At 55.5% G+C, this 18,942-nt stretch overlaps 1 protein-coding gene across 1 annotated transcript in view; it reads left to right on the forward strand.

Moving 5' to 3' along the window:
* Positions 1-1,476: 1,476 nt before the first annotated feature.
* The window catches only part of ALX4 (ALX homeobox 4), a 44,805-nt gene continuing 27,339 nt past the window's right edge, over positions 1,477-18,942 (forward strand). Inside the window, exon 1 of the mRNA XM_060606444.3 lies at positions 1,477-1,940. Within this exon, the coding sequence (XP_060462427.3) occupies positions 1,478-1,940 (463 nt within the window). The 5' untranslated portion in view covers position 1,477. The remainder of the gene's footprint in view (positions 1,941-18,942) is intronic.

The raw sequence follows: 18,942 nt of genomic DNA on the forward strand, positions 1-18,942 counted from the left end.
GGGACTAGCCACAGCGTGGTGTCCAAGGCGGGCCTCAGCCAAGTGACCACACCTGTCTGAGCCTCGGTTTGTTCATCGAAAATTGGGGGCCCCAACTTCCCACCACTCACGGTTGTTGTGAGATACAGTCGATGACTAACCCTGGGGAAAGGGCTGGACGCACCTTAAAAGTTCTTTTCCCTTGCTGTGACTGGTCCCAGTGTGCCCCGCGTCGCCTAGGGAAACCACAACCCATCAAATCCAAGCCATCGGTCTCAGGTCGGAGACAGTGAGTGTAGAGAGAGAAGAAGCTACCTCACCCTTACCCCAAACCCCGAGCAGGTGACAGTGTAAAGACCAGGTGCAGCCAGCAGGTCTCCCAACCCCTTGCTCTCAACCCCAGACCAAGACCGGAAAGTCCCCTGGGTTTTTGCAACCCCTGGGTGCAGTGCTGGGGAGAGAAGGGCTCTGTCCCAGGAGGGGAGGGAGGGGACCGAGCTGTAAGGCTTCCCCAACTTGGCCCATGGAGGGTCTCTCCGGTGCTTGAGTGAACACAGGCCCCTCTGCACCCAGACCCAGCGCCCTTCCAGGGGAGGGAAATAGTTAATAAGACAGGAAAGTGCCCCCCCCCACACGGACTAGTGCTTGGTGTGCGTGTTAATTTCACGGAGGGACTACAAATGGGGAAGAGGGGTTGGAAACAGAGGAAAAGGCACCAGCGGGAAGGCCCAGAGCTGCACCCACAAATTTGGAGGCAAGTGTCCAAAGGACTCACCCATATCGGGAGGCTAGAGACCCTTCAGACTCCACGTGAAAACCTGTTGGGTGTTTTTGTTTCTTTTCTTTTCTTTCTTTCTTTTAATTTGTCACTAAAGTTTTGCCTGCCCCCCTCCCCTAGGCCAAATCATGGACCCACCAATTCTCTGCCTAGCCTCAGGAGTCCTGGGGGTCCCGTCACCTCTCCGGGCCTAGAATCCCTAGAATCCGAAAGGCCCTCGGGTGCCTCCAGGTTTAATCCCTAGCGAACCAGTTAGTAGCATCTCCTTAAGAGAGAGGAAGGGAGGAGCAGGGAGTGGAAGGAGAGTAGGGGTGGAGGGAGAAGGAGAGAAGGAAGGAGAGAGTCTTGGGGGGTGGAATTCACTCTCCCCCCCCCCCCTTCAAAACCTTAAGAGAGTTTGGGAGATCTGGTCAACTTTCCCAAACATCTGAATCTTTTTACAGCCCTCGGTTCTTTCCCTGGGCCAGCTGTGGGGAGAGAGAAGGAAGAGAGAGGAGGAGGAGGGGGGAGAGAGAGAGGGAGAGAGAGGGAGACATAGAGAGAGAGAGAGAGAGAGAGAGAGAGAGAGAGAGAGAAGCGCAGGGGAGGAGGGAGAGCGAGCAGGCCGGCGCGGAGCGCAAGGCCACCGCCTCCTCGCCTCTCCAAACTCCCGGCCAAGGCGCGCGGTGGCGTCCTCGCGCTCTCGCTCGCGCCCCCGCCCGTCGCCCGCGCAGGCCAGGCATGAATGCTGAGACTTGTGTGTCTTACTGCGAGTCGCCGGCTGCTGCCATGGACGCCTACTACAGCCCGGTGTCGCAGAGCCGGGAGGGCTCCTCGCCTTTTAGGGCATACCCCGGCGGCGAGAAGTTCGGCACAACTTTCCTATCGGCCGCCGCCAAAGGACAGGGATTCGGAGACACCAAGAGCCGGGCCCGCTACGGCGCGGGGCAGCAGGACCTGGCGGCACCCCTGGAGAGCGGCGCCGGGGCGCGGGGCTCCTTTAACAAGTTCCAGCCCCAGCCTCAGCCGCCGGCCCCGCAGCAGCCGCAGCCGCAGCCGCAGCCGCAGCCGCAGCCGCAGCCGCCCGCGCAGCAACCGCATCTCTACTTACAGCGCGGCGCCTGCAAGACGCCCCCGGACGGCAGCCTCAAAATCCAGGAAGGCAGCGGCGGCCACAACGCGGCCTTGCAGGTCCCCTGCTACGGTGAGTGCACGTGCGGGGCGCTCAGGGCTGGGGACCCCGGGACCGAGGCTTCGGAGCCCTTGAAGCCCACTTGGCTTTCGCGAGGCCGGACTCGGCGGGCTGGGGAGGCGCGGGGCCGAGCAGCGGGGCGGCTCTGGGTCGGCAAATAGGAACCGACTGCTCCGAGGGGACCATGGGATCCGTCCTGCCACCTTCGTATCCTCCAGCCGAGGGCTCGGAGCGTTTGGGCTGTTAAAGACGACCTGGAGTTTGTTTCTCCCCGTCTTCGCCGAACCACTCGCTTTGCGCTGCTCTCGGGGCCGCCTCTGAAGCGGACGCTTCGCCGGGGCTCCGGGCGCGCCGAGGCCAACAGTCCCGGCGCAGCGCTCGCGCGCGGGGCTCCGGGGCTGCGGAGGCCTCGCTCCCCGCAGGCCTGGAGGGAGGCTCCTCGGGCGGCGCTGCAGGTGGGAGCGTCGCAGGTGCCGAGCCCTCTGGGAGCCCGGGGCGCAGTCGGCGAAGCGCGCCCGGGATGCCCTGGCACAGGGGGCCACACGGGTGCTGGGCTCCCGACGCCCGGAGTCATCGAAGACCCCAGTTCGCCACCCCACAAACCCACACGCCCCGCAAGCGCGGCTCGCCGCGGAGAGACAGGCCGGCTCACGCTCCAAGCGTTTCTCCTGTGGCCAACCTGGGGGGCGACTGGCCTGGGAACAACGGTTTAGGACCGACCCTCAAGAAGTCAGGGAACTGCAGACCCCGAGGCGGGGAGGTGCTGGGGGAAGAGGGAAGGTTCTGGGTCCTGATTTGGGCCCCCAGGGAACCCGAGGCCTAAATGACCTCCAAGCCCCCTTGAGCTCACAGGCAGGACGTCGCAGGCCTGGGCCCCCAGAGGGTGGAAGATCGGGCTGCCTGAGACCAGAGCAGCTCAGGAGCCTATAGGCCTTCTCTCCCACGGAATCCGGATTGATGAGCCCCAAGCCAGCAGAGAAAACAACCCAGAAGGGAGGGACAGTTTTTCCCTGGGCTAGGAACCCTGGGTACACACTCTCCCTGAGACCTTGGCCTTCAGGCAGGGCCCTGGAGCTCAGCTGGTCCTGACAGAGCAATGACTTTGGTTGCACGGGCCCAGGCTGGATGGAGGGACCAAGGTTGGATGGAGAGACATAGGACATGGTGGAGGCCTCGGTGACTAGAACAGCCTCAGGAAAACAGCCCATGGCACACACTTTCCTACGTTCAAACTAGCTTTCCCAGAGGCTCTGAACCAGTTCCTTAGGTGGCTATTGACACAAACATTTTTACACAATCATACACTTGAGTCTGCGCGCACACACAGCCTCTTCCTCGTGAGCCAACATGGTCACACACAAATACACTCACTCGTGTGGCCTCACACATAGTCACACACTCCCAAACCCAAAGGACAGGACTGAGAGCAGATTTAGAAAGTTCCGGTGGCCTTTCCCCACTTCCTCCACCTTTCCTCTCCACCTTCCTGTTGGAATGAGATCAGGCACTCAGATCACAGACACTCACAGCTCCACACAGGTGCTCCTTCCACACTCAGGCAGGCAGGGGCTGTCAGCCCTTGTCAGCAGGCACCCGCCTGCCAGCGCCTCGGCTCAGGCTCCCTCCTCCTGGCCTTGCCCAGGCCCCTCCTGGTCTCTGTCGCAGAGGACTATTAGGCGAGAGCAAATCACGGCCTGGGGGACCCGTGGAGGTTCACTGTGCAAAGCCAGGGGCCTGATGTGTTTTCTCTCCCACTGCACTGGATTTGCATGTTTTCAAAAATTCACCAGTGAGGCTTCTGAGGAGGAAGAAGCGTTACATAAGAAGAGGTCCCAAGCTGCCTCCAGCCTCTTCTTTGGAAGATGCCTTCAGGTCCAGGGGGGAGGGGGGGAGGGCTGGCCCCCTCTGGACACCCTCTTAGAGCCCTGCTGGGCCCCCACACACCAGCCTGGCCCTTCCTCTACTTGCCTTAGCCAGTAGAGCAAGTAATTCCTCTGAAGCCCTTTTCCTCATCTGCATCACAGGGAGAGAATGTTGATAACTTACATCACTGGGCGGTAAGTGCCCCCCAACCCCGCAAGGGAGCAAGGGAGAGAGCAAGAGTGTAGTGTACCCTCCTCCAGGTTTCCATCCTCAGCCTCTGTGCTGTTGGGAACCTGTGAACACCCAAGTCTTTGCCCCTGCTCTGGGCAAAGCCATAGGCTGCAGGCTGGCACGAAAGGCAGCCCAGCATCAGCTACAGGACCCCCATGCCCCTGCTGCCTGAGATGGAGGGCAGAGCCACAAACAACACACAGCTCTGTGTATTCTTCCCTGGCCAGGAGGTTTCTGGCCCCTATAAAAAGGAGATTAGGCACATTAAGTCCGAGATGGGAAACCTAGACACCCAGAGGTGAGGCTCTGCCCTTTACAGAGGCTGCTAGGAGGAGGGCCTCTAGAGATGGCTCTGTGGGAAACTGAGGCACACCTTGGGGACAGTTCTCTCCCACGCTTGGAGGGTGTGGACTCAAAAGGGGGTAAATGAGGTTCAAAGAAAAAAGCCTGGGGATATTCCCAGGAGCTCGGGAAAGGCGGAAGTGGTCAAGGCCTCCCGCACTAGGCTCTACCGCGGTTGCTGTCGGGCTGACCGCGGGTAGCTTGGACTTGGAAACCTCCCTCCCCGCTCTGTTGGTCCCGCGGCTGGAAGCCGGATTCTCGATCTGCATAACTGCAACTAGCCGGAGGCGATGCTCGGGAGGCCTCCTCCGGGACCTCAGCCCCGGGAACCACTCCTCGCGTCCGAGCGCCCCTGGGCGAGTGAGGTGCGAGCCTTGGGGGCTGCGCTAGGGCCATGCGGAGAGAGCGCGCGGCGGCGGCGGGGAAGCCGCCTCCAGTCTCCGCCCGCCCGGTCTTCTCGGAGTTGCAGAAAGTGGAGGTGAGAATCCTCTCAAGCTGCAGGCCTGAGATGAACAAGATGACTCCGCAGTCCCCCCGGGTGCAGGGCACAATTTCGATTTTACGAACGCGCTTGCTGCAATTACGACCTCGCCGGGTGCGCACTTCGGCCTTCGAAGTCCTTGCTGGTCCCTGGCCCGTCCTTCGGCCCTTGGGCCCCAGCAGACACGCCAAGTTGGAGACCCTACGTTTCCCAGCGGCACAAAGAACTTCCTCGTCGCGAGAGTGAGGTCCCCGGCGCCTCGCCCCCAAACCCCGGGCCGCCTCCCCGAGCCGCGGCCGGCGCGCCAGGCCTCGGCCACGCGCCCCGGGACGCTTCGGGGGAGCAGCCCTGCTCCCTCCTTCTCTTTCGCTTTCGATTCGGTGCACGAAGGTTTTCGTTGCTAGCCGCTACCTTGCCATCCATTCGGCCCTGGCCCCGGCCCCCCGAGAGAGGCGCACGGAGCTCAGAGGTCGGGAGACGCGGGCCAGGCCCGAGACCCCTGGGGCGCGGCCGAACCGCTGCTCCGGATTGTCGAATTAGACGCAGCGTTTGACTACTAAGGGTATTTCTTTCCCCGCGCCGACACAGTCCACACAGCACCAAATGTGTAAACTCCGCCCGGATCGTATTCGAAGTTAGTCAAAGGACCGGCGTGCGGTTTTGTATAAGAGAAGCCCAAAATCAGACAGCGAGAAATGGAAGAAGCAGTTAAGAGCCCTGGGTGATTGTAGGGTGATCGAGAAAAAACAGCACCCTGGGAGCTGTGTCGTTGCCGACCCCCGCGCCCTCGTCAATTTTGGAGGAGGTTGAGAAGGAAAATGCTTTTAATGTTTTACGTTGTTAATTTCTATAGCCACCAGCGTGCCTCGACAGTCGGCCTAAACACACATGAATTTAAAGAGAAAAACAGAAGACCTAGATTAAAGGGTCAGTAGTTTAAATCAATTGATGTGCAGTTTTCTTTGTGATAATTTATGTGCAGTGCAGAGGAAAGTTCGAAGAATTGTTCTGTCTGTCTACGCTGGTGTAACTACCATCTGAATCAAGATACAGACATGCATATGGACACGAAAATTTGGGGGGGAAACTTTTGTGTGTGAGTTGTTTTAAGAAAATTTCAGAAGAGACTTCGGAGAGCTGGGCAGCTCCCCTCCCCATCCCCCCCGTTCACGACGGTTGTGTTTCTTGAGTAGGGTGACCTTGTACACCCGGGCATTTGCACCACCCGGACTGGAAAACTTACCGGCTGCACCAGAAACCTTAATGCAGCAGCGGGGCTATCCCAGGGTTGCCTAAGCCCCGGCCCCGGCGGGCTCCGAAACAGAGCCGAGGTAGGGAAACAAGTTACAATACCATTGATAAAATTTCGCCCAAGTCTCTAAGGACTTTCGTTTTGGAGAGCAGCTGGGCACACTTTTCCTGGGACCTACCTTTAGCTCGGCCTCGGCCGCTTTTTTCCTGCGGCTCTGTGCGTGGCTTCGTTTTGATGGCAAATGGAAATATGAAATGGAAAATGGAAATAGGGAGACCTTTGCAGTTATGGGGGTGAGGGCGCCGCTCCTCTGGGTTCGGGCTTCTCCGCTGGCCCTTGGACCAGGGTGCTTGAAGCAGCATGCGGGAAACCTGGCCAAGCGCCCGAGGGAGGGTCCGGGGGCTTGGGTGGCAGAATGGGGAAGCCGTGCTTGGTGGTGAGTGTTTTGCTGCACAGAAACGGGAGAAGGGAAGACGGGCTGTGACCGAGTGCTTGGCTAGAGAGAGCTCCCTGTACCCGAAGTCCGCTGCCACGACCCTTCCCTCCCCCACCCCCTTCTAGACCCAGGCACTGTTTTGGGTGGGGCAGTGAGAGCTCGGTTCTGCGTCTGGGACGCGCCTGCCAGGCGCCATCTGGCCACGTGCTCCTGAAGCTACGGGGTTCCCCAGGCTTCGCTAAAGTGACAAAGCGGGTCACCAGATTAGGAGGACAGCTATGTGCTTACTGCTCCGTGAATTCATAGTTTAAGACACCGGGTTCCCCTTGCTCGGGGGCTCCGGGCACCACGCGCCTTCCGCCGGGCTGGATTAGACAGAAGGGACCCTCTTCCAAACAGTTCCCTTTTGCGGAAGAAAGAGGCACCTCTCTCCAGCCAGCAATCCCTCCCAGACCCCGGCTTGTGCTTCTCCGGGATCAGAGCTATTTGTGGCCACCAGGCACCTCCCCTCCCGAGGTGCAGCCCCCCCTCCTTCTTCTGTGGTCTACAAATGTGCAAATGGGCCACACCCCCACCTCCTTGCAAAAGATTCTCCTTAGGGTACAGGGGTCAAGGTAACCTGGGTCAGCAAGTCCTCCGTTACCTGAGAGCCAGTTTCCCTATAAAGGCTGACTCAAGGGTTTCATAGGAGCTTCCAGTGTGTCCAGAGAGGTGTTCTGGGGGCCCCAGACACCAGACCTGCCCACCCACCTCCCATGCCCAGCACATTATGTCACCTTAGCAGAGACTCTCTTCTCTACCCCCATCCCACCCGGAAGCCACCACCAGCACCAAGGAGGAGAGGGAGGGGTGGAGGCTCAACTCAAGAGTTGAGGCTTGATTGAGGGGAGGTCTGGAGGAGCAAAAGGCTGGGGATCTGGGTGGCAATTCAGGGTAGCGGATAGTTTCAGGTTTTGGCTCCAGAGGCAGATAAGAGGGTCACCGCGGAGCTCCATTGCACCCAGAGTGCCTTTTTGGAGAGGAGGGTTTCTGGGAAATACTAGGGTGTGTGTGTGTGTGTGTGTGTGTGTGTGTGTGTGTGTCTGAGACAGAGAGTGTGCGCGAGAGAGGCACCACCACCTGCCAAGTACCTGTCTTTCCCTGCCACTGCCGGGTGCCTCTGCTTGAGAACGCAGGCTCAGCTCAAAGATGCTGGGTGTGGGCGTAGCTGCATGTTCCAGAAAGAGGGAGAGCCGGTGCGCAGTTCATTGGACTCTTAAAGCAGATTGCCTTAAAGCGGATTCTCCTTCCAAACTCGGGGCTGCAGAGCATGGGCGTCAGCCCCAGGGCCCTTGCAGATGGACTGCTGGCGACCGGGGTCAGGGCAAAACAGCTGGTTCTCTGCGCCCCCCAAGGGCCCTGGTGAAGATTGAGGGTTTGTGGAGGTTTGGGTGGGGACACTAAGGCCCAGAAGGGTACACATGCTGGGTAGGGTGATGGGGTATACCGGGGCGGGTCTCCACTGCTGTGTGTTCTACAACCCGCATGACTTTGGGAAAACCCTTACCCATCCCCTCCTGGGTCTGAATTTTTGAAATGCAGGAGTTTGGAAAATTTCCAAAAGCCCTCTAGAGGTTTCTGTGATGGTCCCAGTCTGGACCCGCCTTCGCCCCGTTTCCCTGCCCTCCCCTCCCTTACTTATGTTTTTGTGCAGGAGAAATTGGATACAGTGGACAGAAAAGACTTCACTGGAAGCACAAACGGGTCTTGAGGGTTCCCTGAAGTGAGCTAAGAGGTAGGGGACAAAGTGAGCAGCAGTCCCCAGGATAAGTGGGCTGGTGGTCCTGGAGGGCCCGGTCAGATGCAGGTTCTAGACTCCAGGTTGTGTTTAAATACGGAGAAGAACTAACTGCAGAGGGTCTTTGTATCCACAAGTGGCCAGGCTGAAACTGAGGCTCAGGGGTTCCTAGCCCCTCCAGTCTGCTCATGTCCTCTGTCTCCACTTACCTTCCTTCTCTCCACATTTACTGAGCACCAACTAGGTGCCAGCCTTTCTCCTAGGAGAGAACAGAGCGCTTGCCTGCTGTCTTACAGCTTAGATCCTTCCAGATGTAGATCTGTGGGCATGATAAATGTTTACCGGCTGGGAGGATGAACAGAGAACTGAGGTCTCATTACGAGTGTTTCTCAAGCGAGGATAAGCCACCTGTGAGCATATCCCAGTATCTTTGCCTGTGTGAGTGGAGGCCTGGGGGGTTTATGAGCACGTGCACAGTGTGAACTCGGGCTGGCGTGTTCCCCTGTATCGATTGGGTCTGAGTCCTGCTGTCCAAATGCGTTTCAGGAAGTGGCCTTGTGGACTAATTTGTGTGCACTCCTGTGTGAGGGACGTGCATAGACTTCCTCCCACACTTGCACCTGTTGTACGTAGGGGAGCTGCATGCGTGGTAGGGGGAGCCAGTGTGCCAGTCAGGGACACCCCTTAGGGCCTCTTGTGTCAGGCATAGCCTCTGTCGCCAGGGTCACTTGCTGGGAGACAGTTTCTAAGCGCCTGTGCCTCAGCCACTGTTCTCAGCTTCCCAGGAAGGCTGACTCACTGGGTGGCAGGAGAGTCCCCATGTGGCCAGGAGACACAGAGCCCTAGAGTCTTCCTGGGGCCCTGGCAGGGTCCACCATGAAGAGACCTCCTCCAGCCCTTGAGTATACTCTGTGTTCCGGGTGGCTCGCCGTGGAGGAGAAACCATCATGGGTGACATCTTTATGCACGTTCCCATCCCATTTAGCAGATGAGCAAACAGAGACCCGGGGAGAAACGAAGCCCTGTAACCAGGTTGGTGGGAAGGCAGAATGCACCGCTGGGTTTTCTCCCTTCCCCTGCGGCTGTGCTACTAGGGGCCGGGGAGGCAGGGGCTGTGCTGCTAGGGGCCGGGGAGGCAGGGGTTGAGGGAATGCCTGCTGGGCTCACCCACTCTCTTCCTCTGCTGTGGCTCCTCCAGAAGTCACACACACTCTCTGTGTGCAGCAAATAGGGCAGATGCTACAGCCCCACTCTCCTGAGAAATGAGGTGGCCTCCACCCTGAGAGCCTGGGGAGTCAAGGCAACAGGAGAGCACTGGTGGAGGTCCCTTTGGGACTGCAGGGACTCATCTCATACCGCCTGTGTCCTGGCTGAAACTCCTGATCTCTGCAAGCTTCGCAAAGCCAAGCTTTCTTCCCTAAGCGGGGGAAACCGTGTGGATTAGAGGGTTAGCTGAGGCCACCTGGCCAACTTCCTCCTCTCTCGGATAGTCACCTGCCTGGCCCGGGGCATTGGTCATGTCCAGGAGCTTTGGTACTCCCCTGCCGGGCACAGTGGGTCGTGGTGCTGGGGTGGGTATCCCACTCGGTGTTGGAAGAGACACCCAATGTCTGCTGGCCCAAATGTCCTCTTTCACAGACGAGGGGACGGAGATGCTGATTCCAATTACGGGTTGCTCACCAAACTTTGCCTGTCACTGTGCCGGGCCTTGGCGGGATTCTGAGAAGTGCTGGACACAGCCCCACCTTCAGGTCTGGAGTGGGAGAAAGATCTATAACTTGGCAATTCTCATTCACTGGGGCTGGGGCTGGGGCTGGGGCTGGGGTGGGGGTGCCCCGACTCAGGCTATGGTGTGTGCATGGCAGGAAGGGCTGTCCACGGGGTTTGCAGCTCATTAGAAGTCCCCAACCCCACTCCCAGGTGGGCCTAACCTCGCCTGGTAAGGGGAGGGCTCAGAGAAGCGCAGCGAAGTAGGAAGTTGCCACAGACTCCCTGAATCTTCTCTGGAAGCTGAAAAGCCCGAGGCTCCTTCTTCCCTCCCTTCTTCTCTCCCTCCAGCTCTTCTCCAGAGAACCAAGAGACCTGGGTTCTAGTCTTGGCTTTGCCATGGAAATGTGCTTTTGGAACAGTACCCTTATTTCCAGGGTGCTACTCAACCTTCTCACTTGTAAATTGGGGCTCTTTGGGCCTATTCTGCCTGTGAGGGAGGAGAGTGTGGGGGCTGTGAGGGTGCAGAGCGATAGAGTGGCTGCAGGTACATCCCGTATGGCCAAGTTCTCTGCCTAGGACGAAGAGCCCCGCCCCCTCATGTTACCCAAGAGCCCCACCCCCTCGTGTTATCCACCCTTGAGGGCACTAGGGTGATGCCGATGGTGGTGGGGAGGTGGGGGGAGGGGCTCTGATCAGGTTTCAAACCTGAAATGTGCAACCCCCCCTCCCCCACCCCAGTATCCAGGGATCTCCCTGGCCAACCATCCGTCTGCATGGCTTTGCATCTGCCCCAGCTCAGTGCTGGGACAACTCCACGCCCCCACTGCCAAGAAGGAGCAGAGAAGACAAGCATGCACACAGGTCCCCTGCACAGGTCCCCCATTCTGGGCCTTGGTCTCCTGTCTGTAACCCCCCTGCATGGCACCAGGTGATTTCTGCAGCCCTGGGGTTTTGTGCTATTCCAGACCCGGGATCGAGGTGCTGGGAGAGAGGTGGATGGCTCCTCCGGGATCCTCAGGAGGCCTCCGGGCCCCGCCACGCTGCCAGATCCATTGTACTGAGAGAGGCCCCTCTGGCAGCAGAAAGCTAGTCCAACTCACTGAAGGGGAAGGTCCGGCATGCCTGGCCTCGCTCTCTGCCTTAGTTTTCCCATCTGCAGGACAGGGACAGTAATGAGGTGAGTCTGATGGAGGGTGAGGCAACAGGGGGTTTGAGTTGGCAGGGCAGAGCCTCTGTGCTGCTGACACCAGGGGACAGCCCGCTTTTCCTGAGCACTCCTGCCCATGCAGCAGGCAATGTGCCGAATGTGACTTGAGGCCACACTAATGCTGTGAGATTGGAAGACTGGGCTTTACAAACATGGCTTTCAAAGAGCTCTTCCCTTCTCCACATCTGGGGATCCAGTGGGTGGGGAGGTCCAGGGTGGCCTTGGTGTCTGGCAGGTCAGAGATCTAGACCTGACTCTGTGACCTTGGGCACGGCTCCTTCACCTATTCGAGCATCCTGCTGAGCTGCGGGGAGAAGCGGGGGACCGCGTGCATGACACAGGTGCCTCAAAATGGTATGAGGGATTTCTCCTTGAGTTTCCAGAGGCCCGGGGAACATGCCCCAGAACGTCCGGTCAGGACAGGGTGGAGCTGAGGACCATGTGTGGGACCAGCGATGGGGAAATACTTTCATCGTTTGTCCACATTGTTGTACGCTGTTTTCCCGAGAGCCTGAATCAGGGCTTGGTGTATGTCGTAGGTGCTCCATAAATGTTGACAGACAAGTGAATGAATGAATGAGTGAATGAATGAATGAATGAATCATTGAATGAAACAGGATGTGAACATGCTAGGATCTCTAAAAATCTTTCTATTCTCTTTTCTTTCCTCCTTCCTTTGAATCCAGGCCTGGGATGAGAACCCCACGTCTAGTTCTCTTGCACCCTGGTGGAAAATAGTTTATTCCCCACAGAGATCCCTGTGGAGTATGGGGTGTGGGAGCAGAGAGGTCTTGGGTAGCCCTATTTTGTAGGAGCCTCGTGCCCTCTCGGACTCCATAGTTGGAAGAACGCCCTTTTGCCCCCACTGCTCCCCTCCGGCTCTCATCTCAGGGCCACAAGCCGGGGTCCAGCTGCTACATCTGGGCTGGCTCTAGCGAAATGGGTAACCTCCCTCCCTACCCTGCTCTTCTCCCCAGGTCTCCCCATTTCCTGCAGTGAGTGCTAGGTGCTTCCTGTCTGCAGCCCCACCCCTGCCCGCTCCACTCTGGACCCCTTGTTCCTTCCTGCTGCCTGCCTGGCAGGGCCACCTGAGAGCTACTAATGTTCCTGCCTGGGTACCGCATCTACTCTGCCTTAGCCTCTTGGGGTTCTGACACCACACACACACACACACACACACACACACACACACACACACGGGATGCAGCCCTCTGTTCTGGCAAGGATGCCATCCTGAGATCCCAGCCCAGACAGGATGAAGCATTTAGACCTGAGCCTGGGATGTAGTTAGCACTGGGGCAGCAGCATGTGCTGGGCCCTGTGGGGGACGATGTGGACAGAGAGGCAGAGGGGACTCTGACGGAAAGGCTCCCTCCTCCCTCTTGAGAGAGGGAATACTGCGTAACCACCGCTGTGAGGAGTGCCCTGCCAGAGGCTTCTCGGCCCCACAGATCCTGCAGGTTTGTGCCCTGTGGCAGGGAGGTGTAGGGCATTTGGCAGTGAGCGAGTTGATCCGCAACCTCAGGGAGCTGGATGTGCGGAAGTGAGAGTCCCCAGGGAAAGTGCAAATGGACTGGGGCTTTGTGGGTATGGACTTTCGAGGTTGGACTTTGGAGGCTGAAGAGGAGCTCACACTGAAGGAGCCAGAAACGGCCCCCTTGACTCAGGAAACAGCGTTGCCCAAAGGTTTGGGTCAGGAAGATACCGGCAGTGTTCGGAAAAGAGCAAGCGTGCGGCGTGCAGGGGGCACACTGGATACAGGCGAGATGGGGCCTGAGGAAGGGCAGAGGCAAAGCCAAAAATGATGTGCAAGCTCCGCTGAAGGGTCTGGACCCTGAGCAACGCGGTGAGAGGCCATGATCCCAAGCTGAGTGTTCTTAGTGCCTACTCAGGTGGCCTTTTTAAAAATTCAAACTCTCTGGGGCGCCTGGGTGGCTCAGTCGGTTGAGCGTCCGACTTCGGCTCAGGTCGTGATCTCACAGTCCATGAGTTCAAGCCCCACGTCGGGCTCTGTGCTGACAGCTCAGAGCCTGGAGCCTGTTTCGGATTCTGTGTCTCCCTCTCTCTCTGAACCTCCCCCATTCATGCTCTCTCTCTGTGTCTCAAAAATCAATAAAGGTTAAAAAAAATTTTTTTAAATAAAAATTCAAACTCTCTGTTTTAAATAGGGGTGATTTTTTATTTGTGGTAAAATAGAACATAAAATTTACCATTTCAACTAAGTGAGCCATTCAGTGACAATTAGTACCTTCTTCATGGCGTGTCACCATCACCACCATTTATTTCCAGAACTCTTCATCCCAAACTGCTCCATTAAACACTAAATGGCTCCCCTTCTCCCTCTCCACCGCATTGCTGGAAACTTCCGTTTTACTTTCTGTCTTTGTACATTTTCTTACTCTGGGTACCTCGTGGAAGTGAGGCCATACAGTATCTGTCCTTCTGTGTCTGGCCAGTTGAACACCTTCTTTGGAGAATCGTGTATTCACATCTGTTGCCCATCTTTTGGATTGGGTCGCTTGTTTGTATGTTGTTGATTTGCAGGAGCTCTTTATATATTCTGGCTAATAATCCCTCATCCGATAGATGATTTGTAGATATTTTTTCTCATTCTGTGGGTTGTCTCTCGCTCTCTGGATAGTGTCCTTTTGACGCACAGAAGATTTTAATTTGGATGAAACCCAGTTTATCAATTTTTTTCTTTTGTTGCCTGTGCTTCCGATGTCACATCCAAAGAAGTCATTCCTAACTCATGTGTCATGAAGAATTTCCCCCTGTGTTTTCTTCTAAGAGCTTTATCGCTTTTGCTCTTAAGTTGAGGTGCATTTGGAGGAAGGATCCAGCTCTATTCCCTCGCATTTAGATATCCAGTTTTCCCAGTGCCATTTGTTGAAAAGACCGCCCTTTCTCTGTTGAATGGTCTTGTCGCCTTTGTTGAAAATCAATTGGCCATATATTTAAGAGTTAATTTCTTGATTCTCTATTCTGTTCTATTGGTTTGTCTGTCTGTCCCCGGTGTGGCTTTCTGAGGTGAAGTTCAGAATCCCAGAATACAGGGAACTTCAAAAGTCATCCTTCCATCCCTTTTCCTCCAAGCTGATGACTAACCAGCCAAAGAGATCCAGCTCAGGGACACATTTGTTTTCCAGGAACCAGAGCTGGTAAGAAGGGGCGGGGGGGCAGAGCCATTGGCAAGGGTGCCAGAACTGTGCCCTTGGTCTCTGGCTAGGCCCCTGGCTATTTAGGAGCTCCAAGTATGTGATCTGACCCTCCTGTGGGGACACGGCCTTTGAGAAAATTCCCATGTGTGCTTAGGGTCCACACACCATTGGGGCCACTCCTGAGAGGCCCAAATCTGGGACCTCTTCATTCAGGAAGATGATCCCAGAGCCCCCTCCCCATGGACCAGGTGGGAGCTCCAGGAGGGAAGCCCCCATCCACCCTAAACCAGCTTCACGCTGTTGGCCCTGTGTCTTGAATATTTTCTGCTTGATTCCCATGAGAGGGACTTGCCGCCCCCTGTCTTCCTACCCCAGCCACCCTAAGTACTGTCTGGTGAACACCATACCCCGGGGTTGAGGCTCCAGGGCTAGAAGTGATTCTGCGCCCCCTACAGGTGACCAGAGAGGAGGGAGATGCAAAGCAATGGCGGTCACTGCTGGTGGAGGGGCTCCCTGGTGAGCCCAGTGCCTCTGACCTTGAAGTCCCCCAGCCCCAGTGATTAAACAGAGACCTGCTTGAGCCTGGTCTCCTCACCGGGTGCCTGAAGACGAGGGACAGGCACACTCTCTAGTATTCTGGGATCTTGTGCAAACTGTGTTCAGCCCACAACTGGGTTCACAGGCAGCCTGAAGCTTAAATGCCTTTGGTTTGGGGAGGCTGGTATATCAAGACCTGGAAACAGATGTCACCCTGTACAGCTGAGGGACCTGGGACAAATTAATCGGCCTCTTTGCCCCAATGTTCCTTCTCTGTAAAGTGAGGATAAGAATACTATCAACCTTTTGGGAATTCTGAGAGAATTAAATAAGAGAGGGCAGGTGCCTAAGCGGCCCTGCTGAATGAAGCCAAAGGGCCTTGTTCTTCTCCATTCCTCTGCTCTTAAAGCTAATATTTGTTGCTTGGTGACCTCATGCCTGTGTATCTGTGAGACACCATCAAGCATGTGGGAGAGCTCAGTACATTGTGGAGTGGGGTGCACCTGGGGGCATTCAGGATACAGCACACCGTCTTCCCCTCACCCCTGCGATGATGACCACACTCCTTGACTGTCCGGGCCTCATTTCCCTCCTGACAACCAGGCCAGCCCAGCCCGGGGTCCCCCGTGTGTTGGGTGCAGCTCCATGGGTGAGGAGGGAGGAGCCAACCAACCCCGCCCCCCTGCAAACTCATGATAACTGACCACACGTGGACCGGCCTCCTCGTTTGCTTAGCATCAGCATCTGGACCAGGGTTGAGGAGAAAAGTTTCCTGGGGCGCCTGGGTGGTTTAGTCGGTTAAGCATCTGACTCTTGGTTTCGGCTCAGGGCATAATCTCAGGGTTCGTGGGTTCAAGCCCCGCATCGGGCTCCACACTGATAGCACAGAGATTCTCCGCTTGGGATTCTCTCTCTCTCTCCTCCTCCCCTCTGCTCCCTCCCCGCCATCCCTGCTTACACTCGTGCATGTTGCCTCTCTCTCTCTCTCTCTCTCAAAAATAAATAAGTAAACTTTAGGGGGGAAAGTGTCCTGAGCCAAGGCAGGTGAATGGTCAGTGAGGGCCGGGCTTCCTTCCCCAAGGCGTTTTCCTGACCCTTGCTTTACCTAATGAGCCTTACAGGACTCAGCCTCTTGGAGAAGATCCGAAGTCAGCTTTCTGCTACACAAAGTACATTCTCACTGTTTTATGGGATGCCTCCTCCTGAGAAGTAGTAGCAGGTGGAAAAGAGATGAGCTTCTCACACATCCTCTGCAGATGAAGGTTTTCTAGGTAGAAGGCACACACTATACATTTTAAAGCAGAGACTGATTTGAATTTTTTTTTTTTACTCCAGATGAGCAAACGTCAACAAAAACACCATTTTCACCCAACACGTAAATACTGGAATGTTGAGGATTATTTATACTTACATACCCATGGGGTGGGCAAAACACTTGGAACCCATCTGCTCTAAATCTCAGCCATTTAGATGGAAACTCTAACGAAGAGCTTAGATACAAGTATGGTCTAGAAATTTTGGAAATTTAGCCATTTGATAGTTATAAAGGTGGAATTTTTTTAAGGCTAAAATTGAATAGTCTTCTCCATCTTTATCAATCTCGAAAAATTGTAACTGGTAGCCTTCCAATTAATCCAGCCATTAGGGGCGCCTGGGTGGTTCAGTCGGTTAAGCATCTGATTTTGGCTCCGGTCATGATCTTGCTGTGAGTTCGAGCCCTGCGTCAGGCTCTGTGCTGACAGCCTGGAGCCTGCTTCAGATTCTGTGTTTCTCCCTCTCTCTCTTTTTAATACCGATGCCTGTGTCCCACCGGGTCACAGTGGGCTGGGTCAGAGGGCAGCCTGGACGATGGAATTAAAAAGCCAGGTTGATTGCAGTGTGGGGCCACACTTGAGGCTTGCTCCCACAGCCTCTTGTTGAACGACTAGAGAATGATCGGTACTAACAGAACTCCTCTCTCTCTCTCTTAAAAATAAATAAACCTTAAACAATTTTTTTTTTTTTAAATTCAGCTACTAGTTTTCTCTTCTCATCCCAGGGGAGAAAAATCTTGCTTTTTCAGCTTAGAAAAGATTCGTTAGGTTTGAATAAACACATTTGGAGAAAGAAAACGCTTGATTTGGGTGAAAGAAAGCAAATTTTCTCCAGGCCCACGTGGTCCTTCTGCAGGCTCAGACATTCAGTTATTTAACAAGATTAATTCAGTGCATCAGGTAGTCAGTTGGGCTGCAGCTTGGGTAACGGAGCTTGGCAGGACACCCCCCCTGCCTGTGGTAAGGGGATTGTCCAATGGCCAGGGCTACTGATCTACTCTCGCAAGGCTTTGTGATGAGCGATTTAATCACTAGGGGCCCTTAAGGGAACTCCGAGGAGGGTGTGGCAGGGAATCCACAGGCAGGAGCTGAGTGAGACCGGCCTGGGAAGGTGACCTGGGGTTCACGAGGCGGAAAGGGCCCTACCTGGCCCTGAATCAGCGGGGTTAGTTTCTCTATGACAGCAGCAGCGGCGCATTTCTGGAATGGCCTCTCTCTCCACTGCCCACCCCAGATGCCTTTCAGATGGTACGATGGGTGGAAGGCACTGGATGTTCCCACTGCGAAATTCTTGAGCAGTTAAACATTGGGGTGCCTGCATAAGCAAGTCGTCCAGATGTCACCAAGAGCGTTGGTGGCAGCGAGGATTCTGGAAGGAGTTCACGGCGGACCTGAACTTTGTCAGCTGCTTTGTGATTACACTGCCACCAGTGCGGTGGTTGCAGTTACGGTTCTCCTTTCCGGGTTATGCCTTCCAGGTGAAATGCACCTTAGGCTACAATGTATTTAATGGAAGCGTCTTTTCTTTAAAACGCACTAAAGTTTTAAGCAACCATATAACAAACTAAGTGTAACGTCTCATTCTTACAGTGCTTTCAAGTGTTACGTATGTGGGAAACGGGCGATTGGATTGGAAGGGGGCGTTTGCAGGTTGAGTGACTTTGCTTTGCTCTTGCAGCTGCCTTGGCCTAGCTTGACCCCCAATAATAACCGTATTAGTTTATCCAGGGGGACTCCCGCTGATGGAGGCACAAAGAACACTCAGCTTGGGATCGTGGGATATATGCATCCTTGCATGCTGCGTCCTTCAGAACTCACAGACATTCTGGGATGTGGACGTTCTCAGCCCCACTTTACAGATGAGGAAACCACAGCACACAGAAGCTAAGTCATACCCTTCAGTGACAGAGCCCCTGGTGGCTTGGGAACCTCCTCAGTAATCTTCCTTAGACTCTCCATTTCTTTGATAGGGAAAACTGACATTTCCTCATCTTAGGAAAAGTGCTAACTAAGCACAGCTTCAACACACCCCGCCAATCAGATTGTTGCCTCAGAGCCCCTCCTACAGAGAGATCTGGATTTGCTCCCTAAAAATACCACCCTCCACTTCGCCTGGCTTAGATGGCCGTGCTCTGTCCAGCAATCTGCACCATAACCACTGCCTCCCTCATGAAGGTGGGCCTTTTGAAGAAAGGGGCCTTTGTTGGGCTTTGTATTTCCACCACCTGAAACTTTGCCTGCACATAGCTGGTGCTCCAGAAATGTTGCTGAATGAATGAATGAATGAACGAACGAATCAAACAAGTGGCGGAATTGGAAATCAAGTCTGTCCTACTCCAACGATTTCTCATTCATTTCATTTCACCTAGTGCAGGATTTAAGCTTCTCTGTCTTGTCTGCCTTGGGTCTGAAAGTGCCATTATAGTGCCTCCGTGGGGGAGACTGCGGATTCGGGCTTTCTCCCTGTTACAGAGGAGGAGTAGAGGCTCAGAGGACTCTGTGGGAGGTGTTTAGGGACAAGCCCAAGGCCGCATGCTTTGGTGGAGGCAGAATGGGGCAATGGGCAGAAAAACCACTTGAAATCAGGAGACAGAGGTCTCCCACTGACAGGCCGTGTGATCGCTCGGGACCTCCGTATCCTTCCTGTAGGGGAGAGGGTGGCCTAGTGTGGTCTCTGAGTTCTGAGGCTTCTTGCCAGGGTGAG

The sequence above is a fragment of the Panthera onca genome, chromosome D1 (genome assembly GCF_046562875.1).
Source record: "Panthera onca isolate mPanOnc1 chromosome D1, mPanOnc1 haplotype 2, whole genome shotgun sequence".
Taxonomy (NCBI): domain Eukaryota; kingdom Metazoa; phylum Chordata; class Mammalia; order Carnivora; family Felidae; genus Panthera; species Panthera onca.